Source organism: Nomascus leucogenys, chromosome 5 (genome assembly GCF_006542625.1).
Source record: "Nomascus leucogenys isolate Asia chromosome 5, Asia_NLE_v1, whole genome shotgun sequence".
Classification (NCBI taxonomy): domain Eukaryota; kingdom Metazoa; phylum Chordata; class Mammalia; order Primates; family Hylobatidae; genus Nomascus; species Nomascus leucogenys.
In genome coordinates, this window is record NC_044385.1 from 78,349,619 (window position 1) to 78,371,366 (window position 21,748).

General features: G+C 40.9%; 1 protein-coding gene across 9 annotated transcripts in view; it reads right to left on the minus strand.

Moving 5' to 3' along the window:
* The window catches only part of NEK3 (NIMA related kinase 3), a 39,263-nt gene extending 18,150 nt beyond the window's left edge, over positions 1-21,113 (minus strand). For 4 of the 9 annotated variants that reach the window (XR_004030185.1, XR_004030186.1, XM_030813441.1 and 1 more), the window contains exons 1-8: positions 19,771-20,184; positions 9,117-9,260; positions 5,660-5,833; positions 3,638-3,731; positions 3,453-3,550; positions 2,157-2,240; positions 895-962; positions 716-802 (exon numbers count right to left, since the gene is read on the minus strand). Coding sequence is in view for 7 of the 9 variants with exons in the window: in XM_030813441.1 (XP_030669301.1) it covers positions 716-802; positions 895-962; positions 2,157-2,240; positions 3,453-3,550; positions 3,638-3,731; positions 5,660-5,776 (548 nt within the window). In the remaining 2 variants the exon portion in view is untranslated. Of the gene's footprint in view, positions 1-715; positions 803-894; positions 963-2,156; positions 2,241-3,452; positions 3,551-3,637; positions 3,732-5,659; positions 5,834-9,116; positions 9,261-19,770; positions 20,185-20,920 lie in introns of those variants that run through there. The other 5 variants (XM_030813443.1, XM_030813442.1, XM_030813445.1 and 2 more) reach the window with 5 other exon arrangements.
* Positions 21,114-21,748: the final 635 nt, after the last annotated feature.

Sequence of the window (21,748 nt, forward strand, 5' to 3'; positions counted from 1 at the left end):
AAAATATATCAACCAGTTTTAGGGGGAAAAGTAAATGAAGAAAAAAACATCAAAATGTTATTGGCAGTTAGGAAAAGTGGGTGATTTCCATGTCCTTTCTTACAGGTCTATTTCCAATCTTCCCTGCACATCCATACCCACAATGGGCACATATAACTTATATTCAGAAAAAATACTGCATTTTAAATCATTAAGATCTTCATATTAACCTCCTGCAATCAACTTACCTATCACAAGTGTTTATAATCTAGCCCTGTAAATACCAACTCAATGACACAATCTATTCATTCTCAAATGTTGCTGTACATTGGAATCACCCAGTGATCTTGAAAAATTACTGGCGCCTGCTTCTCACCCTTTGACATTTTGATTTAATTAGTGTTGACACAACCTGGGATTTGGGATTTTTATAAGTGAGAGCAGCAGTTTGGGAACCACTGATATAATTCATACCATCCCTAGAAATGACTAGCCTTTCTTTCAGCATTTGCTCCTCTCAGCTATAATTAATAGCAATTGGAAAACTATTACTTTTATCTAGTAGCCTAGCAATATAGATTAGCAATATAGATTCCAGACTGCTTTCAGATGTATTTTTTAGAAACCAATATGATCCATGCATCCGTTTTGAAGTGACATCAGATTCTAGCATCATTTGCAGGCTAAAATGCCTGTCACTAAATGGACACCCTGGCATCAACTATGCAGCACTCACCTTTTATTATTATAAGGCAGGTTTTCCCAAATTTCTGGAGGCACATAATAAGGTGTTCCCACATAGGTACAAGCAAATGCCATCGGACTAAAACCATAAAAAGGCAACAAATGATTACAGAACATTCCTGAAAATGGATGTTTTGATTACTGTCACTACCGTAGAACAGACATACATACTTGGAGAGAAGACGGGCAGATCCAAAGTCTCCCAATTTCACTTTTCCATTCTGAGTGAGGAAGATATTCTGCATTTAAAAAGAAGAGCTCAGATTATGTCTTCTATCATCGAACATGAGGCAGATAAGCTGTCTTCCAAAGCCTGCTGATGATGGAGATTAAGGCTAGAAATGCTGACAGCTGAGTCCCAGAGTGGAACACAAAACACCAAGATCCCTTCTTGACCACTAGACATTCTCCTGCATGGACACTCAGGATGAGTGCTTCAAAATCTAACAAGCAAGTTATAGGTTGTATCAGCAGACCCAATCGACCCAGTGAGAACCTGTGTCAGGGTGATGCCACATGGCAGGCCCAGGTGTCAACCGTTTTCCATCTGAGAACACCTGGACTTAGTAAGTGGTCACTAAAAGAGGGCTAGGACGCATTAACATACACAGTCACATGCTGCATAACCACATTTCAGTCAACAACGGATGGCATATATGACAATGGTCCCAGAAGACTATAATACCATATTTTTACTGTACTTTTTCTATGTTTAAATACACAAATACCATTGTATTCCAATTGCCTAAGAAAGTCAGTACAGTAACATGCTGTACAGGTTTGTAGCCTAGAAGTAATAGGCTACACTATATAGCCTGGGTGTGTAATAGGCTATACCATCTAGGTTTGTGTAAGTACAGTCTACGATGCTCACACAACAAAATCACCTTACGATGCATTTCTGAGTACTTACCCCCCTGTCGTTAAGCGATGCATGACTGTACTACACAGAGATTTCAATGACTTTTTCGCAGGTATTATCTTATTTGGTAAGTATAAATATTAGGTCAAAGGGTACAAAGTTCCAGTTAGGACAAGTAAGTTCCAGTGATCTGTTGTACAACATGGTGACTATAGTTAATAATAATGCATAGAATACTTAAAAAGTGCTGAGAGTAGATCTTAAATGTCCTCACTACAAAGAAATAATAAGTACGTGAGGTGATAGACATGTTAATTACCTTGATTTAATCATTTTACAATGTGTGTGTATATATATAAAACATGTTATACGTCATAAATATACATAATTTTTGTCAATTATATTTTAAGAAAGGTGGGGGAATTTAAATTTTAAAAGTAAATAACAAATATTAGGCTGACAAATGTTTCTAAACTAAACAAAACTGTCCCAAAATGCATGGGATAACACAGTAAAATGACTGAATTATGTACTTTTTTTTTTTTTAAGTCCAAAAATGTACTCCACTCACCTTGGACTTGATATCTCTGTGTAGAACACGTTTCTTGTGAATGTGATTCACTCCAAGGCACATTTGGGTAAACCAATTAAGTATCTGTAAGAAAAAGGTATGTAAAATCTTCAAGAATGTAGTAACTGGCTCATGTTAACCCACAATTCCAAAGAATCATCTCTAGGCCTTAGTCAACCAGGATTTTACATAATGTGAGTACAGAACTCCTATAAATTACATAGTTCAACTAAGATTCAGTGTTACGTAGAGAAATTGAGAAAAGCTGTGACTCCCATATTCCATCATCTTATGCATAGTCCAAACAGCAATTTATTTTAGTAAAACTTCCACTTATATTTTTCTTATATTTAACTAAATAAAAGTATTTCTTAAATGCTTATATAAAGGGAGTTCACCAATAAGAAATACACTACAGCTTTTCTGGTGTAATTATTATGCTGGATTTTCATTTACTTTTGTAGAATATCCATACAGTAACATCAAAGGATTTCATTATATTATAAATAATCCTTTGAGGTCAATAGTTCCTGCTTATAAGTCCAAGGTCAACAGTACCCAGAATTTCTAGGTGTCTTGGGGGCCTGCAATTAAATGTCAAACTAATTTCTTTTTCACTCTTGCTACGGAGATTCTTCCAGTTGAAGCCAAGGTTGACTTCCTTCTACAGAATCCATATTTTTAACAATATAGTTTCTAAATGAATAATATTTATTTACATTTATTTACATACTTTCATAACATGCTATAACCTAAATCAAACTAACCCTCATTGGAGCAATTTAAATATTTTCCATAGCCAATTCATTAAAAAATATTTAGTATGCAATTTTCCACTAAAAAGGCAGCAAGTCTTAGACTGAAGGGACCACTTCAAGCTTTAGGAGGAAAAAGATTGAGAATAGGTACTCCCAAGAAACAGAAATGGCAAGCTTCATTCTTCTGATGTTTTAGTAATACAAAATAAAATAGACCTGTCTTCTAAAATTTCAGTACAATAAAAACCAAGATTTTAAATATCTAGTACAAAATTTGGTGATACGATCTTGAAATTATTCTAAACATGAAAATTTTATTTCATAATAATTTATAACCTATAGATTTTACTTCCTAAAACCATTTCAGGCAGCCATATCCTGAGGACACTAAGTGGTAACACCAATACAGAAATCAGTCATTTCTATCTACCTTCTTGGGTAATTACAGATATCAATGCTTTTGTTTTAACTTACACAAAGTTTATGAGAAAAGTGGCTTCTAAACCTTAAGAGAAACTATGTTAAGTCAATCTCTTACCACGTCTTCAGGAAATAACTTTCCTTTTTGCTGTTTAATCTTTTGCATTAGATCCCCTCCATCACAGTATTCCATCACAATATACAAATGCCCTTCAGCTAAAACAGATATAAGCTCTTTAGAAAAGCTGTAGTGGCTATAAATCAAATTCAGAAACACACATATCTGGGGGAATTCGTATTTACCTTCAAATGATTCTTTGAAGGCAACAATATTAGGGTGTTTCATTTTGGCTAAAAGAACAGCCTCCTTCCTAGAATTCTGTGTATTAGAGAAAGACTAGAAAAACATTTTAAATAAGCATAAATTTAATACTGCATTTTAAAATACATAACTTTACAATAACATAGTTTATATGACACTTTAATGCTAGATGCAGTTTTATAACACACTTTGGGTCAACTTAAGTTTGTCAAATGACAAGAGAAAATGCATGGTGATTTTTCAACTCTGGCTATATTTTCATCTTGAGCTGACCCCTTCATTTTATTTTTTTTCTTTTTTCATTCCTTACACATACAGAATGTAAATAGTTTTAATATCAGCCTAAGTATCACCTGACTCAGAGAGCCAGTATACCATCAAAAATAGTGTATCTTTTGCTTGATGATTTGTGATATAGAAAAAAGAAAAGAAATGTTTTATCCTAAAAGAAAAAAAAAAGGTGAGGGATTTCATGTTTTGACTGTCTGCATCACTTAGAGGAGTACACTAGTCCAGATAAAAAAAGAGTATGCTGGTATATTACTGCATCAAGGATGAACAAAGATGGCAAACAAAGTAAGTTTCCAAAACCATTTATCCCTAACTTACTCTATGAGGATGAAATTCTGAATGATTTATCTTACAATCAAGAAATTGCCATTGTTAGTTGGGTGTGGTGGCTACCCTCCCCAGTGGCTGGGACTATACTACATCTATAGTAGTCACTATACTATAGATCTACAACTAAACTATATCTGTAGTCCCAGCCACTGGGGAGGGTGAGGCGGGAAGATCGCTCGAGCCCAGGAGTTTGAGCTGCAGTGAGCTACAATTGTGCCACTATACTCCAACCTGGGCAATAGAGCAAGACCCCAACTATAAATTTTAAAAAAGAAAACAAATTGCCATTGATTGCGTAGTAACACAAGGGTTCTCAGACCAGCAGCATCAGCACCAACTGGGAACTTGTTAAAAATGCAAATTCACAAGCCCACCTGGACCTACTCAATCGGAAGCCTGGGGGTGGAGCATAGCAATCCATGTTTTTAATAAGCCCTCCAAATGATTATGATGCTCAGTCAAGTTTGAAAATCACTGAACAAAGTCAAGAATACAGTGGGAAAAAAATACCTAGCACTCTGAGAACTTTATTAGAATGTATTTTTTAAAAATGGATCCCAAATATTATGACATAGTCTTCATGTAATGAATTCTTTCATAGGACAACTATGATACACAGTAATGGTCTAAAAGGAAATAAAACCTATAAACTGATCCACAGAGTAGGTTTACTGGTACCAAAGGTTAGCATTCGTTCTTCACTGTATTTTTATGATCCTTTTTCATTAATATTGCACCAGAGTTGCTTTGGCAAAGATTTCCTGCACCATTAGGTATACAAAAGTGGAAGTTATTACCAATTATTTGCTGAAATAAAATTAGCAGTAATCACCACCAAAACTTTCACTGTTTTTCTCCCATTGTTAATTACAATATCCTAAGAACCACATACAATGTATCGAGCCCTTGTAAAGCTAACGAATAAACCAATTACATCTTTTGCATGAAGGAGAAATTCCATGTTAAAACTCAAAAACTTATTATTTATTTATTTATTTTTTGAGACAGAGTCTTATTTTGTCACCAAGGTTGGAGTGCAGTGGCACAATCTCAGCTTACTGCAACCTCTGCCTCCCAGGTTAGGGTGATTCTCCTGCCTCTGCCTCCTGAATAGCTGGGACTACAGGTGCATGCCACCACACTTGTCTAATTTTTTTTATTACTATTTTTACTAGAGACGGGTTTTCCCCATGTTGGCCAGGCTGGCCTCAAACTCCTGACCTCCGGTTGGTCTCAAACTCCTGACCTCAGGTGATCTACCTGCCTCCACCTCCCAAAGTGCTGGGAATACAGGTGTGAGCCACTGTGCCTGGCCAGAAACTTATTCTTTTATATAAATTGCATGTATACTTTCAAAGTGAGCTAATTTCTTTAGTAGTGACCTTGGGAAGCCTTATTTCTTTCATGGCAAACATCTGATTACTGCTTTCATGCTGAACCAAAAGAGCTCTGCCAAAGGAGCCCTCCCCAATCATTCTCAGGACCATGTAGTCATCCATGCTGGGGCATCCACACAGCTGGGCTCCACTCACGCAGTCACCATGGGCTCTCCCAAACTGTATTCAAAAGCAGAAACATTTGAGAATTAAATGTACTTTCAAAAAGCAAAAATTAATTCAAAGTAGCTCTCATAACCATGATAAGAGAAAAGCAACTTATTCCTTTTGAAGAGGATCAGTGTACGCTACCCCAAAATATGCCACTTTCATGTAAGAATTGTTTTAAGCTGAAACTAATTTGCTCTTTGCCCTCCCTTTTTTGTATAAATGCAGGGCATAAATTTTCCTATGTACAGGTAATAAATATCCATTTGTAAATGCATCTTCCTTTCCAGTACCAGGAAGAGGAGAGCAACTCTTACCAACGGGGAAGGCACCAACTTAAGTCCACATAACAAACCTTACTGAATAACCCTTATCTTCTGTTAGCTTCCGCCATATATTTACCTTCCTACAATTTACCCAAGAAGCATTCCCCTACTTTTGTCTAGTTACTTCTCTACAATTTATCACTCTTTGTTAAAATGGCATATGAGCCCCCTGGTTTAACCACTTCTTTACATTTATGCATAAACCTTTTTTCCTGTTAATCTATCTTTCATCAGTTTATTTTGCAGGGCCCAGCTACCGAACCTAAGAGGGTAGAGAAAAAATGTTTTTCCTCCCCTATACTACATTCAACAGGTAGACACTGAGCACCAACACTGAGTCAGAGGTTATAATCTGAAAAATCTCTCCATAGTCCCTGCCAACGTGGACATCCCATGCAGAGATAACCATAAACCTCAACAAATGTAGGCTATTTAAGCTGAAGCCTGAAGGATGAATGAAACTTGGCTAGACAAAGAGGAGGAAAAGAGTAATCAAGGAAGAGGAAATTGCATATTTAAGAGCTAAAGAAATTACATTCAGTTCAAAAAATTGAAAGAAGAATGTAACAGGCTGCTGAAGCATTGTAACCAAGAAGGCAGTATAATCATATTTGCATATTAGAAAAAACATTCACTCAGATTGCAGATTACATGGACCAGTGGAGGAGGGGCAGGAAGGCCAGCTCAGAGACACAGGCCAGTTAGGAGGCTCCAATAATAGAAAAGACTGGAAAATAATGAAATGGAATAGAGTGGAGGCAACGGGGTCAGAAAAAATGGGAAGGAAAGATGTAAGAACAGTTGACAGGATTTGTGGTGGCAGATTTATGGGGGGCAAGCAGAGAAGGGGGCAAGGTTGACTCCCAGGTTTCTGGCATGAACCAGATGGTTTCTGGCACTCCCTGAGAGAGGAAAGGCACAATGGTTGTGTGTGTGGTTTTTTGTTTGTGTGATTTTTCTGGAAGTGGGAGTGTTACAGGGGTTGGGCAAAACATATTGATAGAAGACAGACATGTGTTTCATTTTGGACATGCTGAACTGGAGGTTCCTGGGAGTCAAGAGAGATGTTAAACACACAGTTGGAGTCCTTGACTTCAGTCTCCCATCTATATTTCCAGGATGAAGCAGCTAGTGGGACTGCTTAGCACATAAGAGAAAATGGATAAAACGTTCCTAACACTTTGCCTGGTACATACAAGGTCCTGAATAACTGGCAGCTATTATGATTATTAAAACCTTAGAAAAGTGATGCATTCTTTTTCATTGCAGGAAAAACACTGGAATGCATTTACTTGATTTTTCAAAAAGCTTATAGTGTTTGTTTTTTGTTTTTTATTTTGAGACGGAGTTTCGCTCCTGTTGCCCAGGCTGGAGTGCAATGGTGCGATCTCGGCTCACCGCAACCTCCAACTCCCAGGTTCAAGCGATTCTCCTGCCTCAGCCTCCCGAGTAGCTGGGATTACAGGCATGTGCCACCACGCCCGGCTAATTTTGTATTTTTAGTAGAGACGGGGTTTCTCCATGTTGGTCAGGCTGGTCTCGAACTCCCGACCACATATGATCCGCCCGCCTCGGCCTCCCAAAGTGCTGGGATTACAGGCCTGAGCCACCGCGTCCGGCCCTAGTGTTCGTTTTTTAATCATACCACAAAGAATTATAAGGCAGAAAGAGCATGACAGGCAAAGCAAAAATCAAACTAAAACCTCTACTACAGTGACCTGTAAAAATTCCAATTTGTATTCCTGCTTATCACAGAATTACCAGGAAATCCTAGAAATAATTTCTTAATATAACCAATCAGTCATGCACATTGTCTTCGAAACAAATGTTTTTCCCAGATCGATGAGGTCTATTGAGTGTATATAGATGTGAAAGAAACAAGTCCTTTACCACTATTCTAACACCTGGTATTACACGGTTTAACATGGAAGCCAAGTTTCCCCATGACTTTATTCGTTTCTTCGGGGCTTTATCCTATGCAATGGATAGTAACTGAAAATAAATTAAGAGCAACCAGACTTCTTAGCTGAAAACCACATTTGATATTTTCTGCCCACATTTGCCTGTTACTCAATATTACACCCATATGATCATTACAAGACCTGAATACACTCTGGACATGGCAAAAGTATATCGGCCCCTTCGCATGCCTGCAACAATACTTTTAAAAACCTAACAAAGTGATTTGCAAATACCCATAAGTGGGATCACCAGTGAGATACGGGCTAAGTTCAGAAAGTGCCCGGAAACCACCTTTACAGATGTATAAATAATGAGAGAAATCTAATATGACTGACTCCATCTTGCTTCTAATCTCACGGGCTAAGTTGTCGTGTTGTCGTTTTCTTATTCTAGCACAGAGGCTAGGATAACTAGGAGAGGGATTTCGTGTAAACTTCAAGACAAGGGAAACTGATCCCACCCCCTTCCTGGGAACCAACGAAGCCGCTCCGAGTTTCAGAAGCTCTTGTGATTTCCTCCCCAGCCGGTCAATTGTTTCAGTTCCCCAGCCTCCTGCCGCCAAAATACCCTTTAAAACCCTCGCCCCCGAATTCTCGCGGAGACAGGTCTGAGACCCTGTTCTGGTTTGGCCAGCCCTGCGCTTATTAACTTCTTTTTTGCTGCAACAGCGGTTCTCACTGGTTCTTTCCGGGCAGCGAACGAGAAGAATCCGTTGGGCCCGGGGGCGTCCGCGCGGCAACTGCACCGCGGGGGAGCCCAGTCGCCCCCCTCACCCGTGAGTGCCCTTTCTCCTGGAAAAGCCGCTCCGCCCTGCTGCCCCCACGGCGCCAGGCGCCCAGACCCCAAGGCGGCGAGGGACTTGCGGTTTGCGGCGAGCGGCCCAGACCGCGGGGCGGAAGTGAGGGGCGCGCCCGCGCGCCCGGAGCGCGTTTACCTCTCACTCCCACTCAGCTCCATGCCGCGACCACGCGCCGCGCTCCTCGTTCCAGAGGCAGGGAACCACTCACCCGCTTCCCCGGCGACCCTAGTCCACTCCTTGGCCTGGCAACCGGCGGCTTCCGCGGGGCGGGCCCGGCGGGTCGTCTCTCGGGTTGCCGGTGAAGGAAGCCGCCTGGGTCTGGCGGGAGGCACTGTTTTCGGAGTAGCCGGGCCTACGAAGAGCACGTTTTAAAGCTGTTGTTCCATGTTGCAGTGGAACAGTGCTAATAATACTGAGGGAAAGTGTCCCCCACTAACAGTTCTGTCTGCAGGTTAAGTGAAAGCCTATGTAGATAAATTTCACGGGCACAGCACTCAGTGCTAGCTAGAACTTATTAGCTATGTGACCTTGGGCAACTGTGGAAGGCGGGATAATGCCCCGCCTCAGGATGTCCACATCCTACTCCCTGGAACCTGTGCTTTTGTTCTCTTGCTTGGCAGAGGGGGTTAAGATTGCAGATGGAATTAAGATTGCTAATCAGCGGACTTTAAAATAAGGAGATGATCTTGGAGTATGTGGTTGGGTAATTACAAAGTAATTACAAGGGTTCTCTAAAGTGGAAGGGGCCCGAAAAGAAGGTCAGAATCAGAAAGCTATTTGAAGGTGGAGGAAGGGGCAACAGCCAAGGAATGCAGCTGGCCTCAAGAAGCTGGAAGAGGAGTAGGCACAGTGTCTCATGTTTGCAATCCCCGTGCTTCGGAAGGCAGAGGCAGAGGCAGGAGAGGAACACTCTAGCCCAGGAGTTCGAGATCAACCTGAGCAACGTAGTGAGACCCTCGTCTCTACGAAAAATTAGCTAGACATAGCGATGGGCACTGTGGTCCCAGCTGCTCGGGAGACTGGGGCAGGAGGATCACTAGAGCTGGAGAGGGCTCAAGATCCCACCACTGCAGTCCAGCTTTGGTGACAGAGCAAGAACCTGTCTCAAAAAAAAATAAATAAATAAATAAATAAATAAAGGAGGAGGTGGGAGGTGGAAAAGGAGAAGCTAGAAAAGGAAAAAAAAAACCAAAAAATTGTTCCCTAGAGCTTCCAGAAGTAACAGTCCAGCTGACACCTTGATTTTTTTGTTTGTTTTTTGAAACAGGGTCTTGCTATGTTGCCGGGACTGGTTTTGAGCTCCTGGGCTCAAGCGATCCGCCCACCTCAGCCTCCTGAGTGGCCGGGACTACAGGAAAGCACCACCATGCATGCTGACGCCTTGATTTTAACCCAGTGAGCTGTATTTCTGAACTTCAGAACTGTAAGGTAATAAATTCGTGTCGTTTTAGCCACATAGGTTGTCACAGTTTGTTACAGAAGCCTTAGGAAACTAATACAGCAGAGTAACTAAATCCCTCTGTATAAAAGTATAGAACCTACCTTATAGGATTATTGTGAACAATATCTGGTTACACTTGTAAGCACTGAACATGTTCATTATAACATGTGTCAACCAGAGTCACAGAGACCGAAATCCAAGTAAAGAAGTTTATTGGCAGTCTGAGAATTGCAGTTCAAGGAACACAGAACGCATTTGAATTGTGTCCTGACCAGCTATTTTTGGGTAGGGTTTTTAAAGGAAGTAAGAAGTCAGTTCTCACTAGTTCATCCATAACCTTCATAACCCACTATTTTGATTGAAGATAAAGATTTATCATGACAGTTCATTGGTTTCTAGGCAAAAGTCCTTGATTCAGGGGTTTGAGAGAAGTTCAGTCCTCAGCATAAAGTCCTTTCATAATGGCAGCAATTTTGTCTGCAACATCGGCAAGTACCTTCTGTAGTCAGGCAGTTGTAAAATGGCATTCAGGAACAAAATGGCTTTGCTCTGGCCAGCTCCAATTGCCTTCCTTCCACAGTGTCAAAGTTAATGTACAACTATTCTGTAGTGTGGTGATGAGAAGGGAAATGCTACAAATCAACATTTGCAACATCTGCACTGCTTTCTTTGTACTCTATACAAAGACTAGTTTCAATTAAAAACAAACAAGGCCAGGCACGGTGGCTCAGTCCTGTAATCCCAGCACTTTGGGAGGCCGAGGTAGGCGGATCACCTGCGGTCAGGAGTTCGTGACCAGCCTGGCCTACGTGGTGAAACCCTGTCTCTGCTAAAAGTACAAAACTTAGCTGGGCGTGGTGGCTGGCGCCTGTAACCCCAACTACTCGGGAGGCTGAGGCACGAGAATCATTTGAACCTGGGAGGCGGAGGTTGCAGTGAACCAAGATCGTGCCACTGCACTCCAGCCTGGGCAACAGAGCGAAACTCCGTCTTAAAAAAAAAAAACTACCCAGAATGCTGCTCTTGAGAACTCAGAATGCTGCTCTTGAGAACTGAGCAAAAGACACAGATTTCTATCAAATTTGTGACAGCATCAGGGGAGAAGATGACAAAGGTGCTTAATGCTTTTCTTTCCCACCCAATGTTGGCAGTCATGAAAGGGACTCTTTCCCTTGTTCTATCAGTGTATTAGTTTGCCAGGGCTGCTGTAACAAAGTCCCACAAGCTGAATGAATGGTTTAATCAAATTTATTGTCTCATACTTCTGGAGGCTAGAGGTCCAAAATAAAGGTGTTGACAGTGTTGGTTTCTTGAGGGCTGGAAGGAAAAGATCTGTTCCAGGCTTCTGTACTTCACTTGTAGATGGCCTTCTTCTCCCTCACATTGCCTTTCCTTTATGTGTGCTGTCTCTGAGTCTAAATTTCCCCTCGTATAAGGACACCAGTCATATCAGATTGAGGGACCACCCTACCCCAGTGTGGCCTCATCTTAACTAATTCCATCTGCAACAACCCTATTTCCAAATAAGATCACATTCTGAGGTACTGCACATTAGGACTCCAGCGTATACCTCTGGATGCAACCTCTGCCTCCGGGATGCAATTCAACCTGTAACTCAGTAAGAATAGACTGGTGAGGGTGGGGGAAAGGGGATGGTGAGAAAAGGTCTGGCCCCATTTTTATGCAGCTGTTGCCAAGCTGTGGATACCCAGCCAGGAGAGCTTCTGGATATATCCAGAAATATTTCTGGCAGCAACCAGAAACAATAAAACACCACTTCTCCTGAGATGACTGGGAGTTTTCATTCTGTATTAACTGCTTTGCAGTCTACAGTTATATAGACTTTCTTATACTTTTTAACTTCGGTTTGGTTTAAGAGCCACAAGATGACTCACTGAATATATTTCCAGGCATTAAAATAGATGATCTCTGACCCTCACCAGGATTGTTATGTTTGGTTTTTGTTTTGTCAAAGGGAAAAAAAAAAAAGTTGAGTAGAGGAAGACCTAGAACAAAAAGCAATTGTTCCTTCCTTTTATCTCCCCAGCCTCAGTCCCACTTCCAAAGGGCAACCACTTTGACCTTTGTGGTTTTAAATTCTCCTGATGATCTTCAACTGTATGAATAGGAGTAAGCTGCTATTTTGTGACATTACTGACTCTTGCAAGGACTGATAGAAAGTCAGCTTAATTCACCCCCCTAAGGTGCACATGGTAGTTAACACTACAATTTAGTCCGATTGTTCACTTTAGTAACTTGAACTCTTATTTCCCTTGAACTCCCCACCTCTGCTTCTACCTCCAAATTTCTTATTTTATATTTTAGAAATGAGGCCTCCCTCTGTTGCCCAGGCTGGAGTACCTCTGGTGCAATCATAGCTCATTGCAGCCTCGAACCTCTGTACCTCCAAACTTTTCAAAGCTGTACTCTCTTAGATTTCCACGACTGATAACATTTATATTCCCTTCTGTAACTAAGCCTTTTTTTTTTGAGATGGAGTCTCGCTCTGTCGCCAGGCTGGAATGCAGTGGCGCCATCTCCGCTCACTGCAACCTCTGCCTCTGGGGTGCAAGCGATTCTCCTGCCTCAGCCTCCCACGTAGCTGGTACTACAGGCACGCACCACCATGCCCAGATAATTTTTGTATTTTTAATAGAGATGGGGTTTCACCATGTTGGCCAGGATGGTCTCAATCTCCACCTGCCTCAGCCTCCCAAAGTGCTGGGATTACAGGCGTGAGCCACCACGCCCGGCCTAAGTCTTCTATAAGTTGGTTCTAATAGACAATAACCAATAAGCAGCATTAACATTATGAAAATGTTGGTCCACAGAAGAGCCAAGTAGTATGCTGGGCCTGATTTTCCTCTGTGTAATCACAATGTCTCAACCCTGTGCTGCTCAGTTTCTCAAAATCATGGTTACTTTGTTGTCGTTGCTTTGCCTAGTACTTTTTTGTTGTTGAAAGAAATCTGTGCCATCTTACCCATTCTATTTTCTTGGAATATTTTTTTAAAGCCCATTGATGACTCAGTTTAATTCATATTTGTATTAAGATTTTCTTGTAGAGTCTTTTAGGAAATATAATTTCTAGGTGCTTTTCTTATTTTCATTTTCTTTGCCTTAAATATATCTTCAAGTTCTTCCAACTGTATGTTCCATGAAATACCTTTGTTTCCTGGATCCCCCATTCTTGCTCAAACATGAACTGGTGGCTTAGCCACCCACAAAACTGACATTCTGGGTCAAATCTGCAGCTTCCTGAATCCCATGGCTTCCTCAGGATACTCTGCTCTTTTACTGATGGAGTGCATGCTCTACTAACTCCTCAAGAAAAGGTGTCTGGCGGGTAAGCTTTCTGAGTCTTTGCATGTGTAACAATGTCTTTATATTGCCCTCGCAAGTAATTTGACTGGATAGAGGCGTCTCAAGTTGAAAATCATTTTCCCCCTGAACTTTCAAGCTATTATTCCATTTCTAGTGCAGCTGACAATCAATCTAATGCCAGCATGCCTTTTGTTTCTTATAGAAGTTTGTGTTCCCGTTTCTGGAAAGCTTTTGAATAGCCAGTCATTTATTGAACACATTTTATTGAGCTCCTACTCTATGGCAGCCACAAGGGCTAGGACCTAGGAACACAATGGTGAAGATTAGATTATTTCTAATGAAATTTCCCACGTATCCACCAAAGACAATGCTTGAGGCATCTTCCTTTTTCTCAGAGGCAGAGACCAAATTAGCTTAACTTTGAAATACAGAGATTTTATTTTTTAAATTTATTTTTTGAGACAGTCTTGCTCTGTCACCCAGGCTGGAGTGCAGTAGCACAATCTTGGCTCACTGCAACCTCCACCTCCCAGGTTCAAGCAATTCTCCTGCTTCAACCTCCCAAGTAGCTGGGATTACAGGCGCCAGCCACCAAGCCTGGCTGGTTTTTGTATTTTTAGTAGAGGCTGGGTTTCACCATGTTGGCCAGGCTGGTCTCGAACTCCTGACCTCCGGTGATCCACCTGCCTCGGCCTCCCAAAGTGCCAGGATTACAAGCGTGAGCCACTGTGCCCAGCCCAGAGATTTTATTCTTAGAGCTCCAGAAAAGTGGGCTAGGTAGATAGTGAACATGTTAGATGCTGGTGTTAGCTTACTGCGATATTAATTTAGATGTGTGATTATAATAGAGAAGAACATAATTTAACAGAAAATCTTTCTGTTCTTAGTGTTTTCCTCTACTTTCCACTTTTCCCTTATCTGTTTTGGTCTGACGCTGTAGGGTACATCACTGTGAAATCAAAAACAAGCAAGCATGTACCCTTTGTCCTCAAAGGTTGGCATGCAGGCCTGTGAACTTGGAAAGAGAACAAAGCTTTCTAGTATGATAAACAAAGAAAATGAAGATTAAAAAGTCTGGTTTCCTCTTCCCAGCATCAGCAAATACCAGCTGTCAGAGAGCTCTGAGTAATCTACCTCTCCTATTCCTAAAAGGTAATTAATATTAAAACATTGCCAAAAGGAGGTATATTTAGATTTTCAATTAAAATAACACAAATGAAGTAGCAATGCAACAAATATGAGAGAAAAATTTTAAATTGTAGTATTTGTATTTGTGATGTTTTTCCCATCTAATTCCACTCTCTCCAGTGGTCCCTGAAACATCACCAGCAGGCTGACATCCTGATAAACTCTAAAAGGAAGGAAAACATAATCTAAAAGGCAGGGTGGGTGTGGCAGTTAGAGGTCGCCACAAAAAAGAAGTGCAGCTACTCAAGGGATACAGAGAAGTCATTAGGGTCAAGGGTTGAAGGGAAGTACATGAGATTGTAGACTGCCCATATGATAACTAATGACAGACTTCTAGTAAAGGAATAAAACCTTTAGGTTCTTTGTTTAGCCCTTACTGCCAAACAAAGCAAGTTGCAAGACCAGTCCTAACATTTCATCAAGTAGCAGGAAGCTTCCTTCCATTGGGAAAAGCTAATAGAGGTGTCTCTTCATACCTTCTTATTACAAAAAAAAAAAAAGGGCCAGCTTTCTCCTGATGTTTCTGCTATTAGGGAAGATTTGTAGGCTGGGCGTGGTGGCTCACACCTGTAATCCCAGCACTTTGGGAAGCCAAGGCAGGCAGATCACTTGGGGTCAGGAGTTCAAGACCAGCCTGGCCAACATGGCAAAACTCCATCTCTACTAAAAATACAAAAATTAGTCAGATGTGGTGGTGGGTGCCTGTAATTCCAGCTACTCAGGAGGCTGAGGCACGAGAATTGCTTGAACCTGGAAGGCAGAGGTTGCAGTGAGCCAAGATTGTGCCACTGCACTCCAGCCTGAGTGACAGTGTGAGACCCTGTCTCAAAAAAAAAAAAAAAAAAAGACTTGTAAAGTTTGTGATGGCAGAGTGGAAAAAGCATGATATTTAGAATAATGTATCCATGCATGTCCTAGCAAATCCTGTTACTATCCCTGAACCTCAAATGTCTTGTCTGTGGCCAGGCACGGTGGGGCACGCTTGTAATCCCGGTATTTTGGGAGGCCGAGGTGGGCGGATCACAAGGTCAGGATTTTGAGACCAGCCTGGCCAACACAGTGAAACCCTGTCTCTTCTAAAAATACAAAAATTAGCAGGGCATGATGGTGGGCGCATGTAATCCCAGCTACTTGGGAGGCTGAGGCAGGAGAATCACTTGAACCCGGGAGGCAGAGGTTGCAGTGAGCCAAGATCCTGCCACCGCACTCCAGCATGGACGACAGAGCTAGACTCTCTTGCACGGGGGGAAAAAAAAAAAAAAGTCTGTCAAGTGTAGAAGACTGAAAATGCAAACAAAAGCAATTCTAAATTTCTACAAAGGCTTATTTCCTCTATTTCCTTCTTTAACTCATGCTTCTAATTTAAAAAGCTTCGCCGGGCACTGTAGCTGACGCCTGTAATCCCTACACTTTGGGAGGCCAAGGTGGGTGGATCACGAGGTCAGGAGCTCGAGACCATCCTGGCCAATATGGTGAAACCCCGTTTCTACTAAAAATACAAAAATTAGCCAGGCGTGGTGGGCATGCGCCTGTAGTCCTAGCTGCTCGGGAGGCTGAGGCAGAAGAATCTCTTGAACCCAGGAGGTGGAGGTTGCAGTGAGCTGAGATTGTGCCACTGCACTCCAGCCTGGCGACAGAGCGAGGCACAGTCTCAAAAAAAAAAAAAAAAAAAAAAGCTTAAACTGTAAAATTGTAAACTGTTCTACCTGTTTTATATATACCTAAAGTTAATTAATGCATTTTCTAAACAACATAATAAAGTTATGTTTAAGAACAACATACATGCACCAGTTCCCACGCTGAGGTCTCTGCTGCCAGTTTGGTCCAGGAACACGTAATCAGCATCCTGGTCCCAGGTAGTGGCATGGTCAGTACCTACTGCCCATTTCCTCAGAAGACAATACTGTCCTTTCCAAAATGTTTACTATTTATTTGCTCAGAACAGATAGGTCTTCATTTGACTCACTACCTAAACCACCAGCTTCTTACATTATCTCTTTAAAGCAGAATTCTTATAATTCTGTCAAGTCACCTGGACCCAACTCTCATCTGAAAGTTCTTGAATATCTGTGGTATCACCATTTCTAAGTAGCTCAGCAGTCTAATGGTCATAGTTAATCAGCTAAATATGAAACCTGTTCGATGCTGCCATTGTAGGAGTCAAATTCTTAATGTATTTATAACTTAATAAATTGCAATTCAGAGTTATGACACCAAGTTAACTTTGCTCCATCCCTTTTTAGTTGAAGTTCCAGATTTCTGCTTCAGGTTGGAAACTGCCAATGCAACGTTCAGAGCATGTTCTACTCAAAAGTCACATCTTAACTTTCATAGCCACATGGCAGACCAAGCCCCATTTGCTCTTGTTTACATTTTATTATCATTATTAGTAATAAACCAATAAAAATTGAACAACAAAGGAAAAAGCTCAAGATAAATAATTTCTTCCTTGTGAATTCAAGCACATGCATACACACACATCCTCCTCTGTGTGTGTTACTTCCTCCTCACATTCTGTCCTGTGGTACAAATAGTTACACAAAAGTCTATAAAACACGAGTAGCAGACCCTAGCTGTGTAAAGCTCAGGCTGATTCTCAGTCTAGATCACCAGCTTCTCCACACTAAGTGTACTTGTGGTTTCATCCTCTTCATTTGATCCAAAATATCCCAGGAGGTCCAGCATCCTCTGCTCAGCCTCAGTGAGGCCAAATGACGTATTGTCATAGAAGGCAAACTCAGGGTGAGTGGGGAAGCTTTGACACTTGGCTTTTCTACACTGAGAAGGGCTCAGAGGACTGACCCTCTGGTAACTATCTTTGGGGGATGTGGGAGAAGACCACTTCCTTGAGATACTCTTCTGACTGGGGGACAGTCCCTGACGAGCTCTGTGGGGCTCTGTTCTCTCAATTCCTGCCACTAATCCTGCCTGGTGATCCCCAAGTTCTGGTTTCTTCAAGGGCTGCCCCATGGGCCTTAAGAAAAATTTTAAATATACTCTCACACACACACTATATTCTAGAGAAGAACTATTGTATCAAAATCCTAGATTTGGCCAGGCGCGGTGGCTCACGCTTGTAATCCCAGCACTTTGGGAGGCCGAGGCAGGTGGACCACGAGGTCAGGAGATGGAGACCATGGTGAAACCCCGTCTCTACTAAAAATACAAAAAATTAGCCGGGCGTGGTGGCAGGCGCCTGTAGTCCCAGCTACTCGGAGAGGCTGAGGCAGGAGAATGGCATGAACCCGGGAGGCGGAGCTTGCAGTGAGCCGAGATCGCGCCACTGCACCTGGGCGACAGAGCAAGACTCCGTCTCAAAAAAAAAAAAAAAATCCTAGATTTGAATAACTTATTTTAAATAATCAGTAACTAAAACCAAGCAATCCATCACACAAAGAGGGGAAAAGGTAATATTCTGAGTTTTAAGTTTTTTACCCTATCTGATAAAAATAGAAGCCTAAAAGCTTAAATTTTTCCTGGATTTAAATTTAAAGATAAATTTGTTTTTCAGTGAAATATCCTCAATAGCAATTTTACCAAAGAGGCCTTCTTCTGAAGGCCACCTCTGAAATAATTAGAGGATAAATGTCAATGGCATGATATGAAGATATTACTTGGCCAGGCGCGGTGGCTCACACCTGTAATCCCAGCACTTTGGGAGGCCAAGGCGGGTGGATCACGAGGTCAAGAGTTTGAGACAAGCCTGGCCAACATGGTGAAACCCCATCTCTAGTAAAGATACAAAAAATTAGCCAGGTGTGGTAGCATGCACCTGTAATCGTAGCTACTCAGGAGGCTGAGGCAGGAGAATCACTTTAACCCGGGAGGTGGAAGTTGCAGTGAGCCGAGATCACACCATTGCACTCCAGCCTGGGTAACAGGGTGAGACTCCACCTCAAAAAATAAAAAAAAAAAAGAAAAGAAAGATATTATTCAAGAAAAGAACTTAGGAGCCAGGTGCAGTGGCTCATGTCTGTTATGCCAGTACTTTGGGAGGCCAAGGCAGTAGGATCACTTGAGGCCAGGAGTTCAGAGACCAGTCTGGGCAATGTAGCAAGACCTCGTCTCTACAAAAAAAGTGTTTAACAAATTAGCTCAGTATGGTGGCACATGCCTATAGTCCCACCTACTCAGGAGGCAGAGGCAGAAGGATGGCCTGAGCCCTGGAATTCAAGGCTGCAGTGAACTAAGATGGTGCCATTGCACTCAAGGATGGGTGACAGAGCAAGACTGTGCCGCCAGCCCCCAAAAAAAGAAAAAAAGAAAGGCATTTAGGCAGTTCTAAATAAAAACATCTTAGTATTTTCTATTGTTGAAAGAAAAAAATTATTTTAAGTATATGTTAGTAAGCCAAGAGACTTTCTAAAATACTGTTAACATCTAGTACAATTTCTAGTAAAATTCAATTTTAGAACTTGCTTCAGAAGGAATTTCACTTTAATTGTACATACTTGCTTATTCCAAAATATAATTATACAAAGGAATTAAAGAAGTTTCTTACTTAAAGAATAAAGTTACACTTAGAAACAAGATGGGATATAAAGCACACAGATATAGAGCTTTCATAGCATTAAATGTAGCCTATTCAGCTTGGTTGAAGAATAGGATGTTCTCTAGTCAGTTAAATACAGTAAATTCCAAATGATAAACAAAAAAGAATGTGAAATCCTTCAGTTTCATCTATACCTTGCAGTTATTTCAATCATCACTATTTTAAAATATGTTAAGTATAGATCTTCTATCACGTACTATGGCTATAATTTTGTATTTAAAATTGAATCATATCTCTGCTATAAAATGTATAAATATAGAATTTTACTACTTATAAAGCTTACAATGAACTCATTCAACAAATTAAACATCTACTATTTACAGTCCATGCTCAACAAAAAGAGTAGCTATTGAATACCCTTTTCTCAGCATAGCAGTGCAATTATTTGGATTGAGTTCACAAGACTTCTTTGTGTCGGCAACAGCAACTACGTAGAAACAGATGGGTTTTTCGTCAGTTATTTACAGATCCTAGCAAATACACAAAGAATATGAATCAGTTTTAGATTTCTAAGTTTTCGAGTTGGTAGAAACACCAAATGGTTTTAAATTAGGAAAAGCTAATCCAAGACAGAATTCAAATAAATAATATTCTTGTACCTTCCTTTTGGCTTAACATTTAGCTTCATTCTTAAAGCTCTTCAGTCAATGAATAAAGCTGTGTCACAAAATTCATCTCCTTTTCTCATTAGCATAATCTATGTAATTTGGCTGGGTGCAGTGGCTCACGCCTGTAATCCCAGCATTTTGGGAGGCTGAGGAGGGTGGATCACCTGTGGTAAGGAGTTTGAGACCAGCCTGGCCAACATGGTGAAACCCCGTCTCTGCTAAAAATACAAAATTAGCCAGGCATGGTGGCACGTGCCTGTGGTCCCAGCTACCTGGGAGGCTGAGGCAGGAGAATCGCTTGAACCTGGGAGGCGAAGGCTGCAGTGAGCTGAGATCAAGCCACTGCACTCAAGCCTAGGCAACAAGAGCGAAACTCCATCTAAAAAAGAAAAGATATTCAGTTTTTCCCTATCCAGAGTCTTCATCAGAATAACTTTTTAAAGTTATACAATACAGATAGGGTCTTGCTATGTTGTCCAGGCTGGACTTGAACTCTTGGGCTCATGTGATCCTCCAGCTTTGGTCTCCCAAAGTGCTGGGATTACAGGCATGAGCCACCATGCCTGGCCACATTCATTTTTATAAAAAATACAAAGAAGGGCATTTCATTTTAATACTCTGTCAAATAGTAAATGTGATACTATTCTTTATCAGCCTACCCAATAATGATGAATGAAATCTATATACATTCTCCACCCACTGAAGGAAAATGAGACATCCATAAAATTTAAATAGGTGTTGCTCAACATGTCTGTCACACTTAAGATACTTTACCTTGTATGAAAGACCAATTTAAAAATCCTCAAAGACAACCTTTATTTTAGTTGACTAATTTGTCATGGGTAAAATGTATAAGTAACTTATTAAAAAGGGACAATATACTTTGGAAGAAAAATTACCACAGTAACTCCCAAGAAGAATGTGACAATAAGCTCTTTGACAATAATATTGTGCATCATCTGGTTTCTGTTCCAAAGCCTTAGTCAGCTCCTACAAAAACAAACATGTTGAGTGTCAGTAAAAGTTTGTAAAAAGCCATCAAATTCTAATTAAAACATAATTTTTAATCAAATAACTTATTATCAGAAACCATTTGGAGGAAAGATAACAGGGATGTAATCTTGGAGTTTTTCCTCATAAGAAAATTTCCCCTTCTCCTGCCCCTCCTCCCAAAAGTAGACAATCTAACACAGTATCTCTGTACTGTAAAGCATTTAGTTCCTGGCCTATAGAACTCAATAAATGGTCATTATTATCATCTCACATATTCCGAAGAGTTTAACTGATATACACTGACCATTACCGATTTTCTCCTTCTAATTTGGAGAAGATTCAAACTCCATATAGAATTTGAGACTCCTAGAAAATGTGAAGCTGTCCAATAAAAAAAGACTAAAAGTTAAATCTAGAGCTCAGGGAAGTTAAGACAATCAATACATACACCATCAAGCTTACCTGGCCCTCTCTTACCCTCTATCAATAGCACACAACTCTAATAAAATGCAATTAAACATTCTGTTCAAAGCCCAGATACAATCTCATAGATGGCTATAGCAACCGATCAAGAGTTAACATTAGAGAGATTAAGACTATTTTACCCTGTGCAGTCACAACATATAGGTGTGGTAGCTGGAAAAATAATGATGTAAGAAATTACACAATTAGGGAGATCAAGGGCAAGTAAAGGAACACTTTTATTTTCTGCCAACTGCCTACAAACTCTAGGG